General features: G+C 67.1%; 2 protein-coding genes across 3 annotated transcripts in view; one reads left to right on the plus strand and one right to left on the minus strand.

Moving 5' to 3' along the window:
• Window positions 1-2,638, plus strand: part of ARHGAP44 (Rho GTPase activating protein 44) — a 32,377-nt gene extending 29,739 nt beyond the window's left edge. The window contains exon 23 of one of the 2 annotated variants that reach the window (XM_076353852.1): window positions 1,702-2,638. In XM_076353852.1, coding sequence (XP_076209967.1) covers window positions 1,702-1,853 — 152 coding nt within the window. In that variant the 3' untranslated portion in view covers window positions 1,854-2,638. The remainder of the gene's footprint in view (window positions 1-1,701) is intronic. The other variant, XM_076353851.1, reaches the window with a different exon arrangement.
• A 2,763-nt stretch (window positions 2,639-5,401) lies between these two features.
• Window positions 5,402-23,453, minus strand: USP43 (ubiquitin specific peptidase 43). Its single transcript, XM_076354127.1, has 15 exons — window positions 22,938-23,453; window positions 19,617-19,757; window positions 15,698-15,798; window positions 11,959-12,051; window positions 11,504-11,639; window positions 11,293-11,416; window positions 10,435-10,597; window positions 10,172-10,283; window positions 9,168-9,271; window positions 8,730-8,807; window positions 8,503-8,632; window positions 8,007-8,355; window positions 7,192-7,350; window positions 6,272-6,409; window positions 5,402-6,188 (listed from the first exon to the last, which is right to left on the minus strand). The coding sequence occupies exons 1-15, from the start codon at window positions 23,451-23,453 to the stop codon at window positions 5,473-5,475; spliced, it is 3,060 nt and encodes a 1,019-aa protein (XP_076210242.1). The 3' UTR covers window positions 5,402-5,472.
• Window positions 23,454-24,552: the final 1,099 nt, after the last annotated feature.

The following is a 24,552-nucleotide window of genomic DNA, read 5'->3' on the forward strand; positions in this document are numbered from 1 at the left end:
GTGGCGATGTCTCTGGGAAGGTGGAACTGTCACTGGGAAGGTGGCAGCATCCTCGGGAAAGTGGTGATGGCCCCAGGAAGGTGGCAGTGTCCCTGTAAGGTGATGACGGACTTGGGAAGGTGGCAACATCCCTGGGAAGGTGGCGATGTCCCTGGGAAGGTGGCAGTGTCCCCAGGAAAGTGGCAACATCCCTGGGAGGGTGGCCATGTACTCCAGATGGTGACAGTGTCCCTGGAAAGGTGGAACTGTCCCCAGGAAGGTGGTGATGACCCCAGGAAGGTGACAGTGTACTCGGGAAGGTGGCAACATCCTTGGGAAGTTGGCTATGTCCCCAGGAAGGTGGCAGTGTCCCCAGGAAGGTGACAATGTCCCTGGGAAGGTGGAACTGTCACTGGGAAGGTGGCAGCATCCTTGGGAAGGTGGTGATGTCCCCGGGAAGGTGGTGATGTCCCTGGGAAGGTGACAATGTTCCTGGCAAGGTGAACCTGTCCCCAGGAGGGTGGCAGTGTCCCCAGGAAGGTGGCATCGTCCCCTGGAAGCACCACGAGGCTGTGCCGCTGTTCCTGCTGTTCTGACCTCGTCCCTGGGTTTTGTTGGTGTCACCCGCGGTGTCCCTGCAGCAGTGGGGGCTGCGCTGTTTGAGGGGGACGGTCAGGGCGATGCTTTGGAAGTGCCAGGTGGCATCGGGGACACCGGGGGACGCGGAGGCCAGGGGAGCGTGGGGCCAGGCACGGCTGGGAGCCCCCCGGCTCTGGCCCAGCTGGCCATGGGGTCCTGCAGGGCGGAGGGCTCTGCTCCTCCGTGTGCCCGTCCTGCCTGCGAGGCGGGGTGGGACAGCGCCGGCGGTGGCGAGCCCCCGGGCATGCCGCAGAGCCGGGGCTAGGCGTTCCCCAGGTGGGCTGCCTGCCTTTGGTGCGGCGCTGGCATCGGTGCGGCTCTGGCGTCACACCCTGGCACTGCACCCTGGCATCGGTGCAGCCCCAGTATTGCACCCCGGCATTGCTGTGGCCCTGGCACTGCACCCTGGCATTGCACCCCGGCATTGCTGTGGCCCTGGCACTGCACCCTGGCACTGCACCCTGGCATCGGTGCAGCCCCAGTATTGCACCCAGGCATTGCTGTGGCCCTGGCACTGCACCCTGGCATCGGTGCAGCCCTGGCATTGCACCGGTGAAGCTCTGGTGTTGCACACAGGCACCGGTGCAGCCCTGGCGTTGCACCCTTGCATTGCACCCGGCCATGGGTGCAGCTGCCCCGCCACGTGCCCGTGGGAGCTGCTGCCCGTGGCGGGGTCCCCGCGCTGGCAGCAGAGCCCGGCAGGTACAGGCAGAAGCGCTCTTTCTACCTGGGGGTGGGTTGCTCCGCTCTCAGCAAGGGACGGCGGTGACACCGCCTGCCTCGGGCTGTGGGTCACCCTCTGTCACTTCACACGTGCTGCCTCGCCCTGTGGGTCCCTTGGGAGAGGGGACAGCGGTGTCACCTGCACTCGGTGGGAGGAGAACAGAGCATCGTGCGGGACAGGCAGTGTGTGGGGACGGCAGGGACATGGGGTGTCACAGGCTCCGGCTAGGGTGGGGTGGCACAGAGCAGGGACCGGTGGTGACATCCCTGGTGGTGGCACTAACACAGCGCCAGCTCTGGCAAGGTGTCCTGCCACCGAGCCCCCGCCGCAGCGTCCCCCATCACTCTGCCCTCCCGCAGGTCTGCTCCGTTTTGAGGTCCCCTCCCTCCACGTCCCCCCGGATGCCACCCTGCGCCGGGACCTGACGGAGGCACCGCAGAGACTCTTGGGGCCAGGCCCGGCCACCCGGCAGGAGGAGGAGGAGGAGGAATCGGAGAGCACAGCCCTATGACAGTGTCCCTGTCCCCAAGCTCATCCTTGCGGCACCCAGGGGCCAGCACTGGCTACCGGCACCGAGGGCCACCGGCACGCCAGTTTTGGGTGGCAAAGCGCCTGGTTTGGGGGCGGTCGCTGTTCTTTATTTCATTTTTTTTCGCCTTATCCAGACTTGGCCTTTTGACTGGGTGCCTGCGCCCCTGCAACCCCGCAGCACCCACGGTCCTGGGGCGACGCCACCACCTCCTCCGTGCCCCGAGGGCGGATGCCACTGGGTACCGGCCAGGTGACAACGAGCTCACCGGCGCTTTGCAGCGGGATTTCATTTCTTCGGCTTCTTCCCCCTCCGCTTGTTCGCCGGAGCAGGATGGGACCCGACCAGCAATAACCTGGGGACGCAGGATGCGGCCCCCCCCCCCGGGCTCTCAGGGTGCCGGCGGGCGAGGGCGCGCATCCCTCAGCACCCGTTGTCCCCGTGGGTTGGTGGCTTTGGTCGTGCATGCGAAGACAAATTAACCTTTTATCCTTTCCAGAGAGATGAGAGAGAGAGCTATATATATATATCGGCAGAGATATATATATATTATATATTTGTATATATATATAGAAAAAATATATAGAGATTTGTTTTATTTGGAGCCATTCCCGCCCACCCGGTGCACAGAGGGAGGATGGAAATGGCAGCGCTTCGCCCCCTGCCCCGCTCGCGCCGTGCCCCTCGCCCCAGGTGGGCACCCGGGGGCACCAGCACCCCAAAGCAATCAATAAATCCGTGTGCCACTCGCTGTGAACTGCCCGGCAGCGCTGGCGTTTGGTTAATGCCTGTCGGCACCGGCAGCGTCGCGCCCGGCCGTGGTGGCGGCGGCGGCGGGGGGTGTTTGACGGGAGGATGTGGGGGTTGGATGAGGGGTGGGGGGTAAAATGGTGGGGTGGGGTCTGTCCGGGATGTTGGGGTCCTGGTCCCGTGGGATGGGGCAGTGCCAGGCTTGGGGTGGTCCCAGCCTGGGTTGGTGGCCACTGATGGATTTAGGACACGGACGCTCGGAGGGTGCTTTGCTGTAGGAAATGAGGTTTACTGAGGGTTTGGGTGATAAAATGATGTTTTTTGCTCTGTGTGGGCTGCCGTGGTCCCAAGGGACGAGGCAGCATCAGGCCTGGGGTGGTCTCAGCCTGGATTTGGGGTGGTCCCAGCCCGGATTTGGGGTTGTCCCAAACCCGGGGTGGGCACCAACCCCGTTGTGGCAGGTCCTTGCCTGCGTTTTGGGGCTGAGCAGTGGGTGTGCGGAGGGGAATCCCACTTGGTGGCGGAGGACAGGCAGTGGACGGGGTCGTATGGCACCAGGGGCTCCCCCAGCCTGGTGGGATGGGGTTGGGGCTGGGACCCCGCTTTGCAGGGTACGGGGGGGCATGTCCATGGGACACGGGGAGGGGATGATCCGGGGGATGCTGCTGCCTGGGAAGGCACAGGGGTGCCTCCAGGCCATCACGCCTGTGGGCAGACGCAGGTGCCGAGGAAGGTAAGGTGCTCTGCCTATGCTGGGCACGTTGTTGGGGGGGGGGGGTCCCAGCCTGGGGGCCCCTCTGGTGGAGGGGAGATTGGAAATCCCCCACCCCAAAAAAGGTTGCACAGCTGGGAAGTGCCGCACACCCCAAGCAGCGTGCAACCCCTGGGCTCAGCACCGCTCCCCCAGCACCCTGAAGCCGGTGCAATGCACCCCAGCCGAGGCTGGGTGCGGGGGGGCTCGTGGGGTGCAGGGGGTTTGTGGGGTGCAGGAGCTGCTGAGGCTCTGCAGCGCGTGACATGCCACCAGGAGCCCCAGGGCCACCTCTGACACCAGCAGCTCTGGGTCCTGCTCCAGGAGGGCGTCAGGGACACTTGGGTGCTCTGGACGTTGCAGGGAGCCAGAAGGTCTCAGATGGTCAGGTTGGGTCATAAGGGTGGTGTCAACCCCCCCACACCCAAGAGCATCTCTCAGAGAACCTACCACCCTCCAAATCCAACAGCCTCTGGCAATGGTGGCAAAGCACTGGGCAGCACGGCCGTCCCTCCCAGCTGACCCGTGTCCCCGTGGCACAGCACCCCATGGACGCCGGCATGCCGTGGCACTGCACGGCCGGTGATATCCCATAGCCAGGGACATCCCATGGCCGATCACACCCTGTGGCCAGTGGTGTCCCATGGTCAGTGCCCTGGGGAAACCTGCTGTGCCCAGGGATGCTGCTTGCCTGGGTGACACATGGGTGCCAAACCCATGTTTGGCCCCTGCTGCAGAGCAGGGTCACAGCCACGGCACCAGCAGTGGCACAGCAAGGGCTTTAGCCTAGAGCAGCTCTCCAGCAAGGGATGGTCTCCTCCACCTTCATCTCCTCCTCTTCCTCCACCTCAACCCAATCTTACTTTCTCCATCTCTACTTCCACCTCCATCTCCTCCGGTTCTACCTCCATCTCTGTCCCTGTCTCCTCCATCACCTCCACCTCCATCCCACCTCACCCACCTCTGCCTCCTCCACTTCCACCTTCAGCTCCTCCTCCTCCACCCCAATCCCACCTCCTCCACCCCCATCTCCAGCACCCCCTCCCTCTCCTCCAATTCTGCCTCCATCTCCACCTTGATCCCACCTCCTCCACCTCCATCTCTGCCTCCTACCGCAGCTGCACCAAGTTTCTCTAGACATCCCCTTCCTCTACCTCGGTGGGCACAGCCGCATGGTACCATGACTCTGGTGCTGTTGGTGCTGCCACCACCCCCAGGACCTCCCACCAGGCACACGGTCACCACCCTGGGGGACGATCCGGCCAGCACTGACCCCGCCAAGCCCCACTCCCAGGCTGATCCCCACCACCCCAGGCCACAGCACACACCGCAGCACTGGGACCATCAGCGATGGGTCACGAAGCCCTTCCCAGCCCCGGATACGTCCCCTGGGACGGACGCTGCCCCCAGGCACCGCACCAGGCTCCTTTCACGTGTCTTTAATAGAAACCGCCGGCGGTGGGGCCACAGCCCCCACATACAAAAGCTGGCTGGAGAAATCGCGTATTGCATAGACCTTGGTGTGGGGGACCCACCTGCCCCCCCAAAATAGTTGCCTTTTAGAAAACAAAAAGCGTCTCTGAATAAAACTCTCCTGGTACAATAAATACTCTCGCGTCCTAGAACTGGCCCAGCCGGGGAGCCCGCGCCCGCCTGCCCGCTCCCTGGGAAGGGGCATGGGGAGGCGAGTGGGCGATGCCCCCCCGGCTCAGGATGCCCCTGGGTTGGGATGCCCCTGGTTTCAGAGCCACGGGTTCGGGATGACCCCGGTTTGGAATGCCCCTGGGTTGAGATGCCCTGGTTTGGGAGCCTCCAATTTGGGAATGCCCCCACTTTGGGATGCCCCCGCGTTGGGATCGCTCAGCTTTGGGATACCTGAATGCCTCCAGTTTGGGGATGCCCTGGTTTGGGAGCCTCTGGTTCGGGAGCCCCCAGGTTGGGATGCCCCCCAGGCTGGGATGTTGCTGGTTCAGGAGCCCTTGGGTTGAGATACCCCCAGTTCGGAATAGCCCCAGTTTGGGAGCCCCCAGTTCAGGATGGCCCCAGTTCAGGAGCCCCTGGTTCGGGTTGCGCCGGCTGGGGATGCCCACCGGCCATGGCTCAGAAGCTGGACTCGGGCACGGCCGGGCGGCGCAGGGAGCCCGTGGGCTGCCGTCCCCGCTGCAGCGTGGCCCCAGGGGGACCCTGGAGGTGCAGGGGGGGCCCCCCCGTGCCCCTGCCCAGCGAGGCCGAGCGCCGCAGGCCCCCCTCAGGGCGCAGGGGCAGGCTGGCCGAGCTCCGCGAGCGCGCCATGGCCGCTGGGCCAGGGGACAGGCGTGCCAGGGGGACACCCATGTCCCCCTCCAGCTGCACCAGCCTGGGGTGGCGGAGCACCCCTGTCCCCTCCCCGCTCCGCCCCGGGCTGCTCTGGCTTTTGGGGGGCAGGCGCAGAGATCCCTCGGCGCCGGTGCTGGCGGCTCGCCGCAGCATGGGCACATGGAGGGGCCAGTGGGGGGCTCGGGGGGTGCCCGGTTCCTCCTGCCCCTTGCTGGACTGCTTTGGGGGGCCAGCTGGCACAGGGCTGGGGGCTGGGGGGGTGTCGGGGCCGCTCTCCCCCCCTGTGCCGAGCGGGAGGAGGGAGCGGTGGGTGCAGCGGGGCCGGCGCCCCGACTCCAGGTAGGCCACCAGCTCCCCCGGGACCCCCGGCCGGCCCCGCTCCTTGCCGGCAAAGGACCAGCGCGGGGGCACGGCCCTGGGGGGGCCACCGGCGGGCGAGAGCTTGACGCTGAGGCTGCGGCCCTGGACGCCCCGCACCAAGGGTCTGGCCTCGAAGCCACCTGCAATTAAAAAAAACGGTAAGTCGGGAGGAGACGGGAGCCACCCCGGGGTGCTGGGGTGGGGAGGGGGTGCTCAGCATCACCTTTCTCCGGGGCGGCGGTGGCATCGGGGGTGCCGGGCAGGGAGAGCTGGGTGGCCGAGGGACGCGAGGCCGTGGTGTCCTGTGTGCTGCCGCCCAGGCGGGCCAGCCAGTGACCCGAGAGCGAGGAGGTGGTGGAGCCTGCGGGGAGCGGGAGGCTGGGCTGGGCTGTGGGGCAAGGGGTCCCGCCGTGCCCGCACCCCGGGACGGTCGCTGCTGCAGCACCCAGGGGTGCTCAGCAATGGGGGAGCACGGGGCTGCAACCAGCTGTGTGTGCATCTGCATGTGCACATGCGCACATGCGTGTGCACAAGCGCGTGGCAAGCGTGAGCACGCCATGCCGTGTGCTGCGTGGCTGCAGTTTCAAGCACGCGGGTACGTGCGCACCTGCGATGCTGCACACGCCAGCTGTGCCGTGCGACTGCGTGCCCACCACACTGTGCACCTGCATGCACTGTGTGCCCTCGGCTGGGCTGTGTGACTGCGTGCATGTGTGCCTGTTCATGCACATGTGTGCAAGGGTGTGCACGTGGCCGCGCTGCGTGTGCACAACACTGCACATGTGCACACTTGGCTATGCTGTGTGTGTGCCTGCCTGCTGTACTGTCCATACACGGGTGCGCATGCGTGTCCATGTGCATGCGTGTGTACGCAGCTGTGCTGTGCGCACACAGCATACTGTGTGCACATGCATTAGTGCTCTGCATGTGCGTGAGCACGCATGCAGCTCTGCTCTGTGCGCACCCCCCACACCGCGTGTGCATGTGCTGAACGCACGTGCATTTGGCCCTGCTGCACGTGCACGTACCATACTGTGTGTGCCCGTGGGTGCACTCGGCCATGCCATGTGTGCCCAGGGCAGTGGCCTCGGGGTGCCCGGGCGCTATCGGGGCACAGGTGGGCAGGGAGGTGGGGGTGCTCACCCCTGACGGAGCTGCCGGCCGACCATGCGGACACGGCGTTGCGGCGCTGGTAGAAGAGGATGTAGGCGCTGCGGGTGCTCACCTCTGCCTCCTGCACCCCCTCCACCCTGCTGTCGTCGTAGCTGTACCATCGCCCGTCCAGGGCGTTGCAGCAGTAGGCTGGGGCAGGGGGTGAGGGGGGGACACAGGGGGTGAGGGGGGGATGTGGGCTCTGCCCTGGCCCCCCCCCAGGCCCCCCCCGCAGCCCCAGGGTGCAGTGGGGAGCATGAGCCCCACGGCACGGGGACAGCCTGGGGGTGCAGGACGCTGCTGGGGGGCATGTCCCAGTTCCATGCCTGCCCTGGCATGGCTGCAACACCATCCTGTGTGTGCCCTGCGCCCCGGCTCCCCCGTGCTGTGCCCCACAGCAGATACCCCTGAGGTGCCCCCCAACTCCATGCCGTGTCCCCACAGCAGATCCCCAAGGTGCCCCCCCAAACCCACACTGTGCCCCATAGCATATCCCCCTGAGGTGCCCCCCTAACCCCATGTTGTGCCCCTCAGCACAACCCCTGCGGTGCCCCCCAAACCTCATGCCATGTCCACTGAAGTGCCCCCCACCCTGCTGCCATGCCCCACGCCACACCTCTTGCAATGCCCCAAACCCCACGCTGTGCCCTATGGCACGCCCCCTGCCGTGGCCCCCAACCCCACACCTTGCCCCATGGCACAACCCTGCAGTGCCCCCCAGCCCCACGGCACACCCCCCCCCCCCCCCGCAGTGCCCCCACCCTGCTTCCATACCCCAAGCCCCCCACGCACCCCCCGGCGCTCACCGGTGTAGTGGCCTCCCTGCATGCTGCCGTGGTGGTTGCAGACGGCATACAGGTCGTAGAGGTAGTCACGGGGGCAGCTCGGGGGCAGGCAGAGGGGGGGCTGCCAGGGCGCCCAGCGCCCCAACAGCTGCCTGCCGGCCTGGCCCCGCTGCGCCATGTGGGGGGCCATGTTGAGACCCCGCAGGGGGAATCTCACCAGCGTGGTGAGTTTGTGCCGGTGCTCAGCCACCTGGCGAAAGCGCTTGAGGTGGATGATGAGGATGTCGGGCAGTGTCCAGAGGCTGAGCTTCACCGTGCCCTGCTGGGGGACCTTGCAGTGCGGGCAGCGCCAGGCGTCGTCTGGGGCCAGCTGGGGACACCACATGCCATGGCCACCTCCCTCCCCAACACCCCTCTGCCACCTCCAAAGCCACCCCCGGCATGGCCAACCGGCAGGGCTCGCCCTCAGCGGTGGCTTTGCTGGGTGTGGGCAGGGTGCGGGCAGGGTGCCCGGTACCTGCTCCTCCTTGGTGTAGAGCTGGAAGCACTCATCCAGCGTGCAGCTGTGCTGCTGCCGGTGCGCTTGCTGCTGCAGCTGCACGCTCTCCGCGTCCTGCACCACCTCCTCCTGGATGTTGCCGAAAAGGCTGTGTGGGAGTGGGGGGGGACACAACATCGGGGTGGTCAGGGAGGGTGACCTGGGTGCTGGGGTGTTGTCCCCCCCACCGGGTGCAAGGGACTCACCGCTCTTTGGTGCTCACGTCCCACTCCACCGTCAGCTTCACGTGGGGAGGGCCACCCGCCCCGCTCAGCTGCAGCGCTCTGGGGGCGAGCATGAGGTGAGAGGTCCCCCAAAACCTCCCGTCCCCATGGGACCACCTCCTTGCCAGCCCGTGGTGGCAGGTGGGCATGGCCACTGCATCCCCGAGCAGCACCCATGGCGGGGACACGGGGCTGGGGACCCAGTCCCTGGTGAGCAGGGTGGCCACCTGTGACCACCCATGGCGACACCACTGGCCACCCATGGTGACAGTGGCCAGCCACAGGGACACCTTTGGCCAACCATGGCGCCAACACAACCACCCACAGGGACACCACGGCCAGCCACGGGGACACTGCTGGCCACCCCCGGGGAACGAGGGGACAGTCTGGGGATGATCCCGCCCCCGTGGGCGCCCTTACCTGTCGACGGCGGGGTGGCAGAGAGGACGGGGGTCCTGCGGGGACAGGTAGGCGCAGGGGGCTGAGCCCCCAGCCAGGCGGATGCGGAAGAGGGCTCCCGCCCCCTGCAAGGGGAGAGGGGGCTGTGGGGCTGGTTGGGGGGCAGAGCCCCCCCTGCCCTCTGGCGTCACTCGGGGGGAGCCGTGCTTTGTGACACGGGACAAAAAAAGCCCCAAAAATCAGATTTCTTCGGTCCCTGTGGCCGGGCTGGCAGGGGGCATCCATGAGGACGGGGATGTGGGGCTGGGGGATGACCCGTCCCGCTGGCTGCGGGGCAAAGGGGCAGCATGGGGACGCCAGCGCCCGTGGGATGGTGGCACCTGGGTGCTGGGGAGGGTGGCTGGGCTGGGGCGGCTCTGCTGTGGGAGCCAGGTGGCACTGCGGCCACCCATGGTGACACTGTGGCCACCTGTGGTGACACCATCGGCCACCCATAGTGACAATGCGACCACCCACAGGGACACCACAGCCACTCACAGGGACACCACCGGCCACCCACAGGACAGCATGACCACCCACAGGGACACTGTGGCCACCCACGGTGACACCACTGGCCACCCACAGCAACAACACACCACCCACAGGGACACTGTGGCCACCCACGGTGCCACCACTGGCTGCCTGCAGCACGAGTATGACTACCCACGGGGACAGCATGGCCACCCACAGTGACCATCGGCCACCGGCGTCAACAACACAACCACCCCCAGAACCACCACAACCACCCACGGTGCCACCGTCGGCCACCCACGGTGACCCTTGCAGCCAAGCACAGCTCCACCATGGTCACCCACGGTGACACCACAGCCCGCAACGGTGCCACCGCGGCCACTCACGGCTGCACCAGGGCCACCCAGGGAGACACCACGGCCACCCACGGCCGCGGTGGCAGCCGGTGCCGGCGGCCCCGGCCGAGCGTGCCCCCGGGAGGGGGACAGCGGCGTCCCCCCCCGCCTCCAGCTCACCTGCGCCCGCACCTCTCCCCGCAGCAGGGCCCGCAGCTGGGCCAGGATGCTCTGCTGGAGCTGCTCCCAGGAGACGCCCCGCTCCTCCCGCAGCACCAGCGGCGGCCCGAACCTGGGGACAGCGGGGGACACCCGGCTGAGGGGGGGACGGACGGCACCCCCCTCCCCGCGCCCCCTCCCGCCGTGGGGGGTGGGGGGGGGGGTGGGGGGCGAGGCAGGGCGGGGCGGCTCGCGGGCCGGGCGCCGGCGGGGCGGGCAGGTACCTGGCGAGGCGGGGGCCGGCGCCCGCCGTGTTGCAGAGCAGCAGCAGGATGCGGCCGCCCGCCCCGCCGTGCAGGCAGTCGGAGGAGCGGGCGGCGGCGGGCGGCAGGCGCTGCCCCTCCGGCCGGGCCGCCCCGGGGGAGGCGGGCAGGCTGCGGGGGCACCCTGCGGGCAGGGCGGGAGAGGGCGGGGCAGGGCGGGGGGGAGCGCCCGGCGGGGGGGGGGGGGCGGTCGGTGAGCGCGGGCCTTAACGAGCGCGCGGGCTCCGCTCCCGCAGCGAGGGGACACACACCCCCCCCCCGCCGGGTCCCCGGGGGCTGCCCGCGCCCCCCCCACCCCGATCACAAGCCCAGGGGACGTGGCCTCTGCCAATCGCCGCGGAGCACGCCTGCCACCAACCAATCACAGCGGAGCACGCCTGCCTCCAACCAATCATGGGGTGGGGGGCGGAAACAAGCCCCCCCTCCCCCCCCCATCGCAGCAGAGCACGCTTGCCTCCCACCAACCACACCGTGCCAAGACTCCCACCAATCCCAGCAGACAGGGCACAGCTCCCACCAATCACAGCAAAGGATATCAGTCTCCCACCAATCCCAGCAGAGACCACCTCCCTCCAACCCCAGTGGAGAGCAGCTGCCTCTGACCAATCACAGCAGACAGGACGCCACTCCCCCGCCAATCACAGCGCACCTCCCAGCCACCAATCACAGCAAGGGGGAAAAAAAAACCACACTGCCTCCCACCAATCATGGGGAAGCTCCCACCTCCCCCGGCACCGCACAAGCCGCTCCCAACCAATCAAGGCTGCGCAGGTGGCCAGCCGCCAGCCAATCGGGACGGGAGGAGGAGGGGCGCGGTACCTGCGTGGCGGGCGGGGGGGGGCTGGAAGGCGTAGAGGGGCGCCCCCTCCCCGGCAGCACCCAGCTCCTCCGCGTCACCCAGGGAGCGCAGGAAGCCCCGCGGGGACACCTCGGCCAGGATCACCTGCGGGACGGCACCCGGCACCCTCCGTGTCCCTGAGGGGGTGTGCGTGTCCCCGTATCCCCGCGCCCCCCACCCCGCCACCGTTACCTGCTCCGGGGGGATGCGTCCCTCCCGCGCCACCATCTCCCGCAGCTCGGCCACGGTGCCGAGCAGGGGCACGGCCAGCCCCACCCGCACGAACCGCCGGCGCTCGCACTGCAGCACCAGGGTGACGTTGAGAGCCCTGGGGACACCGGGACACACACCCCTCAGCGGGGAAAGCCGCCGCGCGCCGCGCTGAGACCCGCCACCGCCGCCCGTGACCACGCCGGAGGGATCCGCGTCCCAGCGTGGCGGCTCTGACTCTGGGGCAGCAAACACCCATTGGACACAGCTCCTGCGGCGGTGGCCGTCACCCGTCCCGATGCTGCCGCCACCTCCCGAATTAATTATTTACCCCAAAATATGCAAATTACTCTCGCTGGAGCCAAAACCCCACCGAGCGGCGGCCGTGCCTCTCACCGCGCCGGCGAGCAGCTGGGGAGGCGCGGGGCCGGGCTCACCTGGTCTGGCGCAGCGGGATGGGCAGGGAGATGCACAGGAAGGGGTCGAAGGTGTTGCTCTGCTTCAGGCAGTGAGGGCACGTCAGGGAGGACCTGCGAAACACGGCCGGGGCGTGTCACTGGCGCGGGGACGGCACCTCCAGAGTCCCCACCCGGGGGCTGCAGCGCCCTGCCACCAGGTACCGCACCCCAGGTACCGCACCCCGCGTACCGCACCCCGCGTACCGCATCCCACAGGGCTCGGATGGCCCCAGCATCACGCAGGGTTTGCACAAACTCCTGCCAGGGTGAGGCACCGCAGCCCATACCCGCCTGCCCAGCCCAACGGTCTGTTCACTCTGAAACCTAACAAGGGTACCTGCAGTAACTGGTGCTACAGAAGCCAGAGTGAAATCCCAGGGCTGGGGGGGGTCTCCCACTCCCATGTGTGGCTGTGGCCCCGAAACCCCCCAAATCCTGCTCCCCCTCCCAAGGGCTCGCAGAGCCCGGGGTGGCTTCTGGCTCCTGGAGGCTTTGGGGTGACCCCAGCCCACCCCGGTGGGCGTTAAGCGGGGACAACGCCTTGGGGTGCTGGGAGGGGACAGGCCCTCTCCTGAAAAGCAGGGCTGTGGCTGGGCTGCAGGGAGGAGGCAGTGATGGGCAGCAAAAGGGCAGCTGCCTGCAGCCCCGTGACAAGCCCCGGTGTGTCCCCCAGGGAGGCAGTGCTGGCCCCCCGCCCACCCTGGCGCCCACGGCCAGAGGCAGGGGTGGTGGTGGCACCGGCTGGTGACCGTCCCACCGGCAAGCTGCCCCCCGGGGGACACCACGGTCCTGCCGCACTCCCCGTCCACCTGCTGGGAGCCAGCTGCCTGCCACCACCGCAGGGCTGGGTCCTGCACCCGCCGGGGTGGTATCCCCATCAGCACCACGGGGCCAGATCCTGCACCCACCGGGGCTGCACTCCCAGCACTCCCTGCCGGCATGGGGCCGGGGGCAGTATCCATCCCCGCCGCCTGGACACAGGCTGTGCCGCACAGGCACTGCCGGCTTCCCCGGGGCTGCCGGCTCAGCCCGCCTGGTCCCCACCGTGGCACAGCCGCCGGCTCCAGGGGAGCCCTGGGGACAGCGAGGGGGGGAGCCGGCCGCTCTGCTGGGGGGGCACGGGGCCACCGGGGAGGCTTCCCCATCTCCCACAGCATCCTGCAGGAGATGCTCCACCAAAGCCTGGCTTAAATGGGCCTTTAATGCCAACCGCCACCTTATCCCCCATTTCTTTTTAATTCTGTCTTTTTTATTTCTTTTTTTTCCCCTCCTTTTTATTCAACAAAAAGGGGAAAATAAATTAAAAACCAAATCAAAATCCTGAGCCTTTGTTATCCGTCCCCTCAAAGAGCCAGTGAGCTCCCCGGGAAGCAGCCGCACCAATTAATAAATCCTTTTGCACACAGACGGGCTCTGGCACGCGGAAGGGGGTGGATAATTAAAGCGCCTTTTTTTCATACAGGGAGAGGGATTAACTGAGAGAGGGGGAAGGACTTGTGGTGCCAGATGTGTCCCCTCACGCCTGCAATGCCACGGCACGGGGACGGAGTGGCCAGATGCTGGCCCACCCGAGCATCCCGTGAGTCTCAGCCAGATGAACATGTGGGGTGTCCCGTCACCCACATGCGGGGGCAGCCCCACGCTGGTCCTCTGGGACAGGCTTGGGACAACCTGGATCCTGAGTCCTGTGATAGAACCACAGAATAGTTTGGGCTGGAAGGGACCTCTAAAGGCCATCTAGTCCAACCCCCCTGCCGTGGGCAGGGACATCTTCAACTAGATCAGGTTGCTCAGAGCCCCGTCCAACCTGACCTGGAATGTTTCCAGGGATGGGGCATCCACCACCTCTTGGGGCAACCTGGGCCAGTGTTTCACCACCCTCAGTGTAAAAAATTTCTTTTGTCCAATCTAACCCTACTCTCTTTCAGTTTAAAAACGTCACCCCTTGTCCTGTCACTACAGGCCCTGGTAAAAAGTCTCTCTCCATCTTTCTTATCGGCCCCCTTTAAGCACTGACAGGCTGCAATAAGGTCTCCCCGAAGCCTTCTCTTCTCCAGGCTGAACAACCCCGACTCTCTCAGCCTTTCTCCGTAGCAGAGGTGTTCCAGCTCTCTGACTATTTCGGTGGCCTCCTCTGGACCCGCTCCAGCAGGTCCAGGTCTGTCTTGCCCTGGGGACCCCACAGCTGGACGCAGTGCTTCAGGTGAGGTGTCACAAGAGCAGAGCAGAGAGGGAGAATCACCTCCCTCGACCTGCTGGCCACGCTTCTTGGGATGCAGCCCGGGACCTGATGGGCTTTCTGAGCTGCGAGCGCACATTGTCGGCTCACGTCCAATTTTTCACCCACCAGTACCCCCAAGTCCTTCTCCATTCATCACCCAGTCTGTACTGGTACTGGGGATTGCCCCGACCCAAGTGCAGGACCTTGCACTTGGCCTGGTTGAACTTCATGAGGTTCACATGGGCCAACTCCTCCAGCCCACCAAGGCCCCTCTGGATGGCATCCCCTCCCTCCAGTGATCAACGGCACCACTCAGCTTGGTGCCCCCTGCCAACTTGCTGGGGCTGCGCTCCATCCCACCGCATCACTGATGAAGATATTAAATTGCAGTGGTCCCAGTACGGGCCCCTGAGGGACACCACGCCTTACTGGGTTGCTCCACCACCCGCCGCCTCCACCCCGAACACGTGCTGGTGGAGGACAACCAGGAGGAAGCGCACCCCCTGCCCAACCCCTGCCTGCAGCCCTGCCCACCTCCCCAGGCTGAGCCCTCCCAGCCCTGCCGGCTCAGCAGCCGCCTTGCTTTTGCCGACGAACTGCTATCGCGGCGCAAAATCAGCTGTCCCGGCAAAAGCCATCTCCTGGTGGCCCTCCCCACCCTGGGTTGGTGATAACGAAGGGAACCACTTAAGGGTTCGTCAGGGCCAAGGCGAGGCGGGCAGTGGGGTCTCCGAAGGCAGGGGGTATGAAATGCCCAGGGAAGGCACGTGGCGGGTGGAAGCAGGGACAGGGCTGGGGTCTGCCCGTGTCCGTGTCCATGCCAGGTGGTGACACTGGATGTGGCTGATGTCACCCCCTGTGCTCTCACTCCCAAGGACCAGGCATCCACCACACCAAAAACCGCCCCTGGGATGCGGTTCAGACCCTGCTCTGGATCAGTCCATACTAAAACCAATTTGCCCCTCTCTGGCCAAGAGCTGCCCGGCCCGTCATCCCCACCCCACTGCACCCGCACAGCCCGGACAACGCTGCCAGCATTGCACCGTGCAAATAAAACACAGCTCCATCCTAATTTTGCTGCTCCCAGAGCTTCCCAGCTAACCACCGGGAGCCCCGGGGCCGAGACAAGGGTGGGGAGCGGGCAGAACACCCTGCTCGCTGCCATGTGGATTCAGGCTCCAACCCTTCCTGTGTCTTTTTTCGCACTTGCAAAAATATTTGCTGGCACTGAAGCGGACTAAGAAACGTCCTGAAACCCCTCGCTCGGCGTTTCGCCACCAGCCGTGGCTGCACCGCCCGCGGGGGAAGCAGTTCCCATGCCCAGGCTGGGTGGGATGGATGGATGGAGACTCTCTGCAGGGCTGCGTGCTCCCCGGCTCATCCCTTCCCTGGGCTCACAGAATCCGGCCACCCACCAGCAAAGCCCCTCCAGTGCTGCCCGGGGTTCCCAGGAAGACGAAGCCCCCGGCCGGGCAGGATCCGGCCCTCCCTGCTCACCTGTACTGCGCCTGGAAGTGGCTCTGCACGAAGCTCTGCCCGCGGGGATGCTGGGCGGCCGGCGGGGAGCTGCCGGCACCGCCGCTCCCATCCTCGCCAGGCTGCAGGGGCAAGAGACAAGGGGGTTGAGCGAGGCGCCGGGGTGACCCCCCCACCCTTGAGGGGTTGGGGAGACGTCCCAGTGAACCAAGCCCAGCTTTGGTGTCCCCATGGCATGAGGATGGGCTGAAGGTGACGCCGAGGCGATCCCTGCCCGGCACCCACTGGCCCTGTGCCCTCCAGGCTCCCTGCGTGCCTTCTCCTGGGGAAATTCTGGGGTATGTCCCATCCACCCTTAGCGTGGGGCACTAAGGGTTAACCCTCTGTCCGCACCCCTGCCCCAGCACCTACCCGCGGGCAGGGGCTCTGCAGCAGCCAGACCTGGCTGGGATGGCTCATCCATGCCACAGCGTGGGCACCTCTGGCAGGGGAAAGCTTGGGAGGCAGAAAGCTGGTCCCCCCGCAACATCCCCCTCCAAGGAGCCCCAGTGCCCACGGGCACACGCCTGCAGGGTCAGCAGCCCCGGCAGGGAGGTGCCCACAGCACCCCAGCACCCACTGTGCCGGCAAACGCACCCATGGGTGCTGGGACCGGCCGTGCTGCAGGGAGCTGCACGTGGGTGGGCGAGACGGCGGGATGCTGCAGCGAGCAGGTGTCCGTGTGTCTGCGTGCGTGTCCATGTGTCTGCGAGGTGAGCTCCTGGAGCGGGTGTGCGCGTTCCTGTGCATGCACCCGCCTGAGGCAAACACAGCCGGGTGCAGATTAACCACATGCAAATCACCAGAACCAGGGAGCTAAAAAAAGCCGCGGCTGGCGCGATGCCCCCCCGGGCAGGCGTGCCCGCGTGGGGCTGCCAGCGCCGCCCAGAAAATGAGCCCCGCTGCTGTGTGTTTCCCCAGCGCCTTTACCAGCAGCAAGCCCAGGCACGGCACCCAGCATAGCACCCGGCACCCCAAGCCCAGGCACAGCACCCCGGCACAGCACCCGGCACACCAAGCCCAGGCACAGCACCCCGGCACAGCACCCCAAGCCCAGGCATGGCACCCGGCATGCTGAACCCAGGCACGGCACCCCAGCACGGCACCCTGAGCATGGCACGTGGCACAGCACCCAGCACCCCAAGACCAGGTACGGTACCCAGCACCCCGGCCCACTGCCCCAGAGATGGGCTTTCAGGGGCCACATGTCCGGCAGAGACGGTGGGAGCAGTGCCATTCCACCAGCATCCCCCGAGCTGGCAGGGGAGGCAGCCATGGGGAGCGCTTGCTCCGCTGCCAATCTATCCCTCAGCCACCTCCCCACGTCACCGCGTCCCCTGGCTCAGCCCCGGACGGCGGGCCGACCGCCTCTCCCCCCACACCGCAGACACCTGACCTCTCTCCGGGCCTGACGCACCAGCTCCCGGCACCCTGAGCCACCGCAGCCGGCCATGCTCCCTGGCTGGGTGCCCGCACCCATTCCCCCTGGCAAGCCCGTGGCACGTCCCTGAGCAACAGCAGGAGCAACACTGGGCCCCCTTCCCCAAAACAAACTGGCTCTTCCATAGGCTGGACTCTGCCTCAGGGTGGGCGAGGAGCCCTGCACGAGGGAGCCCTCTCTCCATCCCCCCTGCTTGGTGCATGGGGAAACTGAGGCATGAAGGACGGCGCTGGCGGGCTGCCTGCCTCCCTGCTGCTCACTCCCAGGGCCAGCACAGGATCCTTTCCTCCATCCTGAGGAAAGACCGGACACTCGAGTGTCCAGGGAAGCAGCCGCCTTTGCCAAATTCGGGGGATGTCAGCACCGGCTGCAGGGGGCAAGACGTGCCCCACACCCAGGACGCCCCGAGAGTGGCCAGGTCCTCTGCTCTGCTCCGTAGGGAACGGGGATGTTGGGACACGACCATGTTACACAACCAAACCTGCCTGGTTAGGAGACACCTCCCTGCCCGCATCCTGCCTGCTGTCTCCCTGCCTGCCTGCTGCCCTGGGAAGGGCAGGGAGCCCCCGTCCCCACGCACAGGGGCCGGGAGCCAGCGGCTTCACCCCCTGCTACGGGCACACAGAGCCTGATGGCAGAAGAGATGTCACAAAAAGGAGCCTCGGTAGCTTGGGAAAGGACTGGGCTGTTTTGGGGTAAGAAGAGGAGTTTTTGGTGTCGCGATGAGCAAGACTGAAAATCAATGAGGTATTTGGCCGGGAGGCGGATTTTCCTCGTGCCATCTGCTGATACCGGGTCCTGCTGAGCCTGACATGTCCTCACGGTCTGCCCGGGGCCGGGGTCCATCTGGTGTGGCAGAGAAGGGACCTGGACGGTGCCTGTGCCCCAAATCCCCCCAGAACCCAAGGCGACGCTTCCTCCTCCTCCTTCTCCAGCCCTCCCGGCAGCCAAGCCTTGGTCCCCACCCAGGTGGCCCCAGAGCCTGCTGGGTGCCACGGCAGACACCTCGTGGGCATCCATCGAACAGCCAGGAGGGTATTTCCACCTCTCCAGCCTGCCTGGCTCCGTGCCCTGGACCACCGACCTCCTTGTCTTCTGCTTTCCACCAGCTGAGCTCCCCCGGTCCCTGAGCCTCGGCACGGGCTTGACCAGGAGCAAACCGTCCCCCCCCATTCCCATCCTTCGGTATCTGCACAAACCCTCCTCCCCCAGCCCGCACTACCCAAAACCAGGATGGGTGCGTGCGTGCCCACCTCCGTCCAGCCACTTCAAAGCCGTTTATTCAGGCTCACGGCCCCCACTGGGCACCCCATCCCCAAGGACACGGATGCACGGGTGCCACTCAGGCAGCATCCCCCAAAAGGGGCCAAGACCAGGGGATGCCAAGCAAAACCAAGGCTGCTGGGGGGGGACAAAAAGGGTCCTGTCCCCAGAGCCAGGCAGGCACCCCGGGCATTGCCACAGCACTGCCTCCAGCGCAGGCAGCCGAGGGCACCGCCGGCGTCACGCCGCAGCCCACGGCACGCGTTGGCACCTTGCATTTAACAAGCGAGCAAAGGGAGCTGCCCGCTGCCAGGCTCTCCCAAACAGCCTGGGGTATCTAAATGCCTCCGGGGAAAGGTGGGCAGGGCTGCGGACGGCTCAGCTCAGTGCAGGGATGGCTGCAGCCCCCCAGCCAAGAAGGGCTGGAAGCCACGGGGCTGCCCCGGCCAGAGGCTTTGGAGATGGGGACCACAGCCGAGCTCTCCCACGCGGGATGGAGCTGTGCCCGTGCAAGGCTGGAGGCCGGTGCCTGCAGGGTCCCCGACCCACACCCCTCGGCCACGGCCATGATGCCCCAAGCTGGGGACAGGGAGGATGAAGCTGCTCCCAGGACCCCCGTGCCCAAGATGGGCATCACCCCCAAAGCAGGGACGGCACGCTGCTGAGCCGAGCCGACGCGGCAAACGCCGGCTGCGCAAATCCATCCGCTGCAACAGGCAGCGCGCCGGCAGGCAGGCAGGCAGGCGGCAGGCAGGGCCAGGGCGATGCCATGAGCGCAGATGGATGGAGGGAGACTTAATTACTCATTTTGCCAGCAGCAAAGCCACGGAGCGCTGTAATTACAGCGGGCTTAGCTGGAGGCGGGGAGGGACAGGGGGGCTGGATCTCCTCCCTGCCAAGCAACCCCAAGAACTGGGATGCCCACCAGAACCGGGGTGCTCAGCCAGACGGGCTCCTGCTGACATCCCCACGCTCTCCCAGCACCCCAACCGCCCTGCCCAGCCCCACAGCACCCGAACCCCATCAGCCTCCCCCCCACACACCGGTCAAACCACATCACCCGCATCCCCACCCCCAGTCCATACCGGGGTGGGGGGCACAACTCCAGCCCGCCCCCTCCCAGGACATCTCGGCTTCCCCGGTCCCAGACCTGGCACGGACATCCCCCTCCTGAGCCAGGACGTGGGGGCCACCCACCTCCTCGGGGACGCGGGTCTGCTGGGCGGGGGAGGCGGCGCCCAGGTCCTCATGCATGCGGTCCAGCAGCCAGAGCAGGAACTCGAGGGCGTCGTGCTGCGCGTTGCCCCGAAACTGCGAGCTGTGCTTGGAGACGATGTTCTGCAAGAGACGGGCAGGGGAGGCACTGAGCCTCGGGCCACGCTGCCCGGCACTAACGAATGGCCGGTTCGTTAGCACCCGTCACAAAAACCCAGCTCTGCTTCCTGCCTGCAACAGCGTCTGCGCTTGTCCTGCTTCTGCAGAGACACCGCGGCCACCCCAGGGACAGCAGAGCAGCAGGGACACCGGCACACGCGGCCAAGAGAGCAGCTCCATGGCCCATCGCCATGGTGCCCTGGCTTTCAGCTGCCGGGATAAGGCCGGGAGGGGACAGCTTGCTGCGGGCGACGGGACAGGGCACACCCCAACAAACCCCTACGGGCAAGCCCAGCCCGTGGGGACCCACCAGCGTCACCCGCCCCGCACGCTCCAACGGCATCAACTCGGTGTAACAGCCAGGGGAAGGCAATTCCCAGCACTGGGATTACTCGGCAGGTAGCAACTCTCCCCCAGGCCCTGACTGCCCCTGCCTGCACGTGCTGTACCACCACCAGCAGCCAGCCCAGTGCCTCCCCGTGCCTCAGTTTCCCCAGCCAGGCGATGCTGGCGGTGCCAGCCCAGCCACCCAAGTCCCTAGAAGAGACAAGGGCTGTTCACACAGTCAAGCAAATGTGCGGCCCGTGGGCCAGGGGAGCTGCCAGCCCTGCCCGCACAGGCAGGAGGAAAGCCCCTGAGCAAACCTCCTGCATCCCCAAACTGGGGATGCTCAGCCCGTCGGAGTCCGGCACTCAGCGCCCTCTGACTGAAGTGGAGCACGTGAGACCAGGGAGGGGGACCAGAGATGTCCCTGATGGAGCCACATGCCAGGGGGTTCCCGCCAGCACCCCCCCCCCCCAGGACAGTGCTGGGGAGGGGGTGCTACCTGCCCTGCCAGGCTCTGTCCCTCCACCCAAAGCCCTGCCAGGTTCCCCTGCCCAAGGCTGCCCTCCGCTCGCCCCCTCTCCTCCTTCCCCCTGGCCCCGCAGGGGTTCCCCAGGAGGTGCTGATGGGGGTCCCCAGTGCATCCCCCCCATCTCCCCCCCTCCTCGCCTCCCCCCCGGGATGTGCAGCTCCATGCACGGCACAGGAATCGGGCCCAGGGCAGGCACGGGGGTGATGAAACCACCGTGATGCTCCTTCTGGGCGCCCTGCCCCAAAAGCCCAGGTCCCCGTGCCACCAACCGGAGCATGCCCCTGCCCACGCCTGGATCGGGCCCTAATCTCTGCGCCTGCCCCACACCAGCCACCGGCCACGCTGTGGCATTTTGGCTAATTAGCATTAATTGCACTGTTAGGCAAGCAGCGCAATGCCCTTACAGGGGATTCCCCCTCGCCGGGGGCTGCGGTGGGAAGAATGTGGCTGGAAATGCTGTGGGGCTGAGGCAAGGGGCTGTGAGCCAGGATGGGACCCGGGGACAGGCAGGGGCCCCGTGGGACGGCTGGCGAGGCAGCATTGCCGGCTCAGAGGGGGTCCTTCCTCCGAGACCCACCTGGGTGGCACCCGCGGGGGGTCCATCGCCAGCTCCCAGCCCAGAGGTCCCAGGCTGGGGTCACCTCTCTGCCCTGAGCACCAGCAGAGCCAGGATGGGTCCCTAACCCTGAAAGAGCAGGATGCACAGGGCTGGGAAACCCACTCCCTGTGGGGAGCCCAGGGAGGGGGTCCAGGGAGCACCCCAAGAGGCAGGGCTGGGGGTTCCCAAGGACCCATCTCTGAGCCTGGGCTGGCTGCGGCTGCTGAGCTGAACAGGAAAGGACAATTTTGGGAGCTCAATCCCAAAACCAGCACCGGGAGGGAGAAACCCGGACCATCCGTGTGGATTTTAACCAGCTGATGCAGTTAAACCCCAACCATCCGTGCTGATTTTAGCCAGCACGCTGCGACCTGCCAGGACAGGGATCAAACCTCCAGCATCGCCGAGAAACACCCCGAGCCAAGACCCCTCCGGCCACCCGCCACGCTGGCCCCACTTGCCCCCAGCCCCGCTCTCAGCCGTACAAGCATGCCGGTACAAGCAGAGGGAGCAAGGCCACCATGGATGGGCTTCAAGCAAAATGAGTCGCAGACTCGGCTCTTATTTAAAAATCTTATTTAGGCAGATTTAAAAAAAAAAGAAAATAAGGTGGAAATTCATGGAAAATGCAGATAACCACCCGGAGGGAGGAAATTGAAAGCAAAGGCTGCAAGTTTTGGGTTTTTTTTTTCTCTGTGCCTAAGGAATGTGTGTGTTTGGGAGCAGAGGGCACGGAAATATTGTGCCCAGCACTGCAAGAGCTGGTTACTCTGCTACAAGGAAATTAAAGGCAATGAGCACCCTGCTCGCCCAGGAGCACCCACTGCACCCCGGCAATCCCGGCAGGGTGGGTGCTGCCACCCTCCAGGCAGGGAAGGGAGGCAGGCAGGTCCCCCTGGGAAGTGGGGGGCAGAGCAGCAGGTACCCGGGCCCCTGCCCGTGCAGGACCAGCCCGGCTGCCACCACAGGAGCCGGCAGCGCTGCCAGAAACCCTGACCCGGGAAGGGCCTGGCTTCCCAGCAGCTCCTCCGTGCCCACAGCGCTTTGCAAAGTTTAACTGCAGCACCAGGTCCCTGCCGAAATGTCACCCACGGGCACGTGTCCCTGAGTGCGGGGGGCTGCGATGCCAGGCTAAAAGCATCGCCCTGCGCCCAACACCCTGTCCCTGTCCCCGTCCCCAGGCCGGGCGCAGGCCTGCAGCACGCTGGCACGTGCCCAGCGGGGATGTGACACGCACTCAGTGACGGGGCCCGAGGCCACCGAGTTGGGCTCCCGTGGCACCATCCCGCCTTACCCCACCATCACGGCCAGCATCGCGCTCACCCTTATGGCTCCACGGGGTGGCCGGGGCCCGGGAGCTCACCCGCCCGAGGGAGGTCAGAGCTCAGGTGACGGCAGCGGGGCTGGGGGGCGTCTGGCAGGGGCAAGGGCAGGGGCAAGGTCCACGGGGAGGACGAGGCAGGGGAGTGGGCGACGTGAGCAGGGGGTGCTGGTGGGTGCCGGGAGCGGGCGACGCAGGGGGGTGCTGTAAGCAGGGGGTGCCGGAAGGCGCTGGGAGCGGGGGGGACGCCGGCGGGTCCCGGGGGCGGGGGGCGCCGGTGGGTGCCGGGGGCGGGGGGCGCCGTCGGGACGCGCGGGGCAGGCCGCGGCGGGGGGCGGCGGGGCCGGGCGCGCTCGGCGGGGCCGGTACCTTGAACTCGGCGGAGAGCTGCGGCGTGTAGTCGCGGGTCCAGAGGGCGCGGACCAGGGCGGCCAGCCGGTGGGTGACCTCGGCGCGGGCCCCGCGGGCGCGGTAGCGGCCGAGCGCCAGGAACTCGGCCAGCGGCGCCGTGTTGCTCAGGCACTGCACCACCGCGTTCATGAAGCAGGTGTTCCCGTGGTTCCGCAGCCCCTGCGCGCCCGGCGGCCGCTCCCCGCCGCTCCCGCTGCCCCCCGCCGCCCCCCCGGGCCGCCGCCGCCGCCGCCGCTCCCCCCCGGGGTCGCCCCCCCGGAACCCGCCCTCGTCGTCCTCCGGGGCGGCGCGGCGCCTCCCGCGGCCCCCGGCCAGGCGCGCCCAGGTGCGGAGCAGCCGCCCGGCCAGGCTGCCCAGGGAGCGCAGGGCGCGCCGCCGCCGCCCGCCCCCCGCCCGCCGCCCCGAGGGGCTCCCCCCGCCGCCCCGCCGCCGCCCGGGGCCGCCGCCCCCCCCCGCCGCCGCCGCCGCGCTCATGGCCCCGGGCGGCCGCCGCCCTCCCCCGGCCCCTCCGGCCGCTCCGGCCCCGGCCCCGCCGCGGCGCGCATGGCCCCGGGCGGGCGCTGGGCGCCCCCCGCCGCCGGTGCCGGTGCCGGTGCGGGGGCCGGAGGGACCGGGCGGGCGGTTTTGTGCGCGGCCGGCTCCTCCCCCGACCGGGCTGGCTCTGGGAGAAGGGAGAGGGAAGGGAGCCGGGAGGAGGAGGAGGAGAGGAGGAGGAGGAGGAGGAGGGAGCGGGGAGCTGCTGCTGCCGGTGGCGGCAGGCGGCATAGGCGGCCGAGCCCCGGCTGCCCCTGCGTCCCCAGCATCACCCCGGGGTACCCCAGCCCGCTGCCCCCTGCATGGCCCCAGGGCTTTCCCAGGAGTCCCAGCCATGTCCCCCCGGCATCCCCCACGGTCCCCAGCATCACCTCAGGGCTTTGCCAGGAGTTGCAGCCATGCCCCCCACCACCCCCAGCATCACCCCAGGGTACCCAAGCCCACTGCCCCCAGCATCACCCCAGGGTTTTCCTGGGAGTCCCAGCCGTGTCCCACCGGTGCTGTCCCGCTGCCCCCAGCATCACCCCAGGGTGTCAACAGCATAGCTGTGAGGTGCCCCAATCCTGCCACCTCTGGGTGCTCTTAGCTGGGACAGTGGGACAGCGGTCACCTCTGCGCCCACCACACTGTGCTTTTGGGACCTAATGGGGCTGCTTTCACACGCAGCCACAAAACCAGGGTCACCAACCCAGCGCTGGCAGAGCCTGGAGGCTTTGGCCGCCTCCTGCCCACCCCGTGCCAGCTGGCACCACATGCGGTGTTCGTCTGGGGTCTGGCAGAGCTTGGCTGGGGAGGAATGGTGCCACCTTCCCTCCACCGCAGGGATCAGCACCGGAGCCCTCCCTGCGTGGCCAGGGGGACACACAGGATGACCAGGGACCACCAGGTCAGCTCCCTGCTCTCCACCTGCAGCACCACCAGCAGAGGAAACCCACTGTGGTTTTGACAGGTGGTTTTCAGACGGATCAGTCCCCTGGTCCGGCTGGATCTATCCCATGGCACCACATCGGCACAAGGAGGGGGATTGCAGCGGGACCGG

This window comes from Aptenodytes patagonicus, chromosome 16, assembly GCF_965638725.1.
Source record: "Aptenodytes patagonicus chromosome 16, bAptPat1.pri.cur, whole genome shotgun sequence".
NCBI lineage: Eukaryota > Metazoa > Chordata > Aves > Sphenisciformes > Spheniscidae > Aptenodytes > Aptenodytes patagonicus.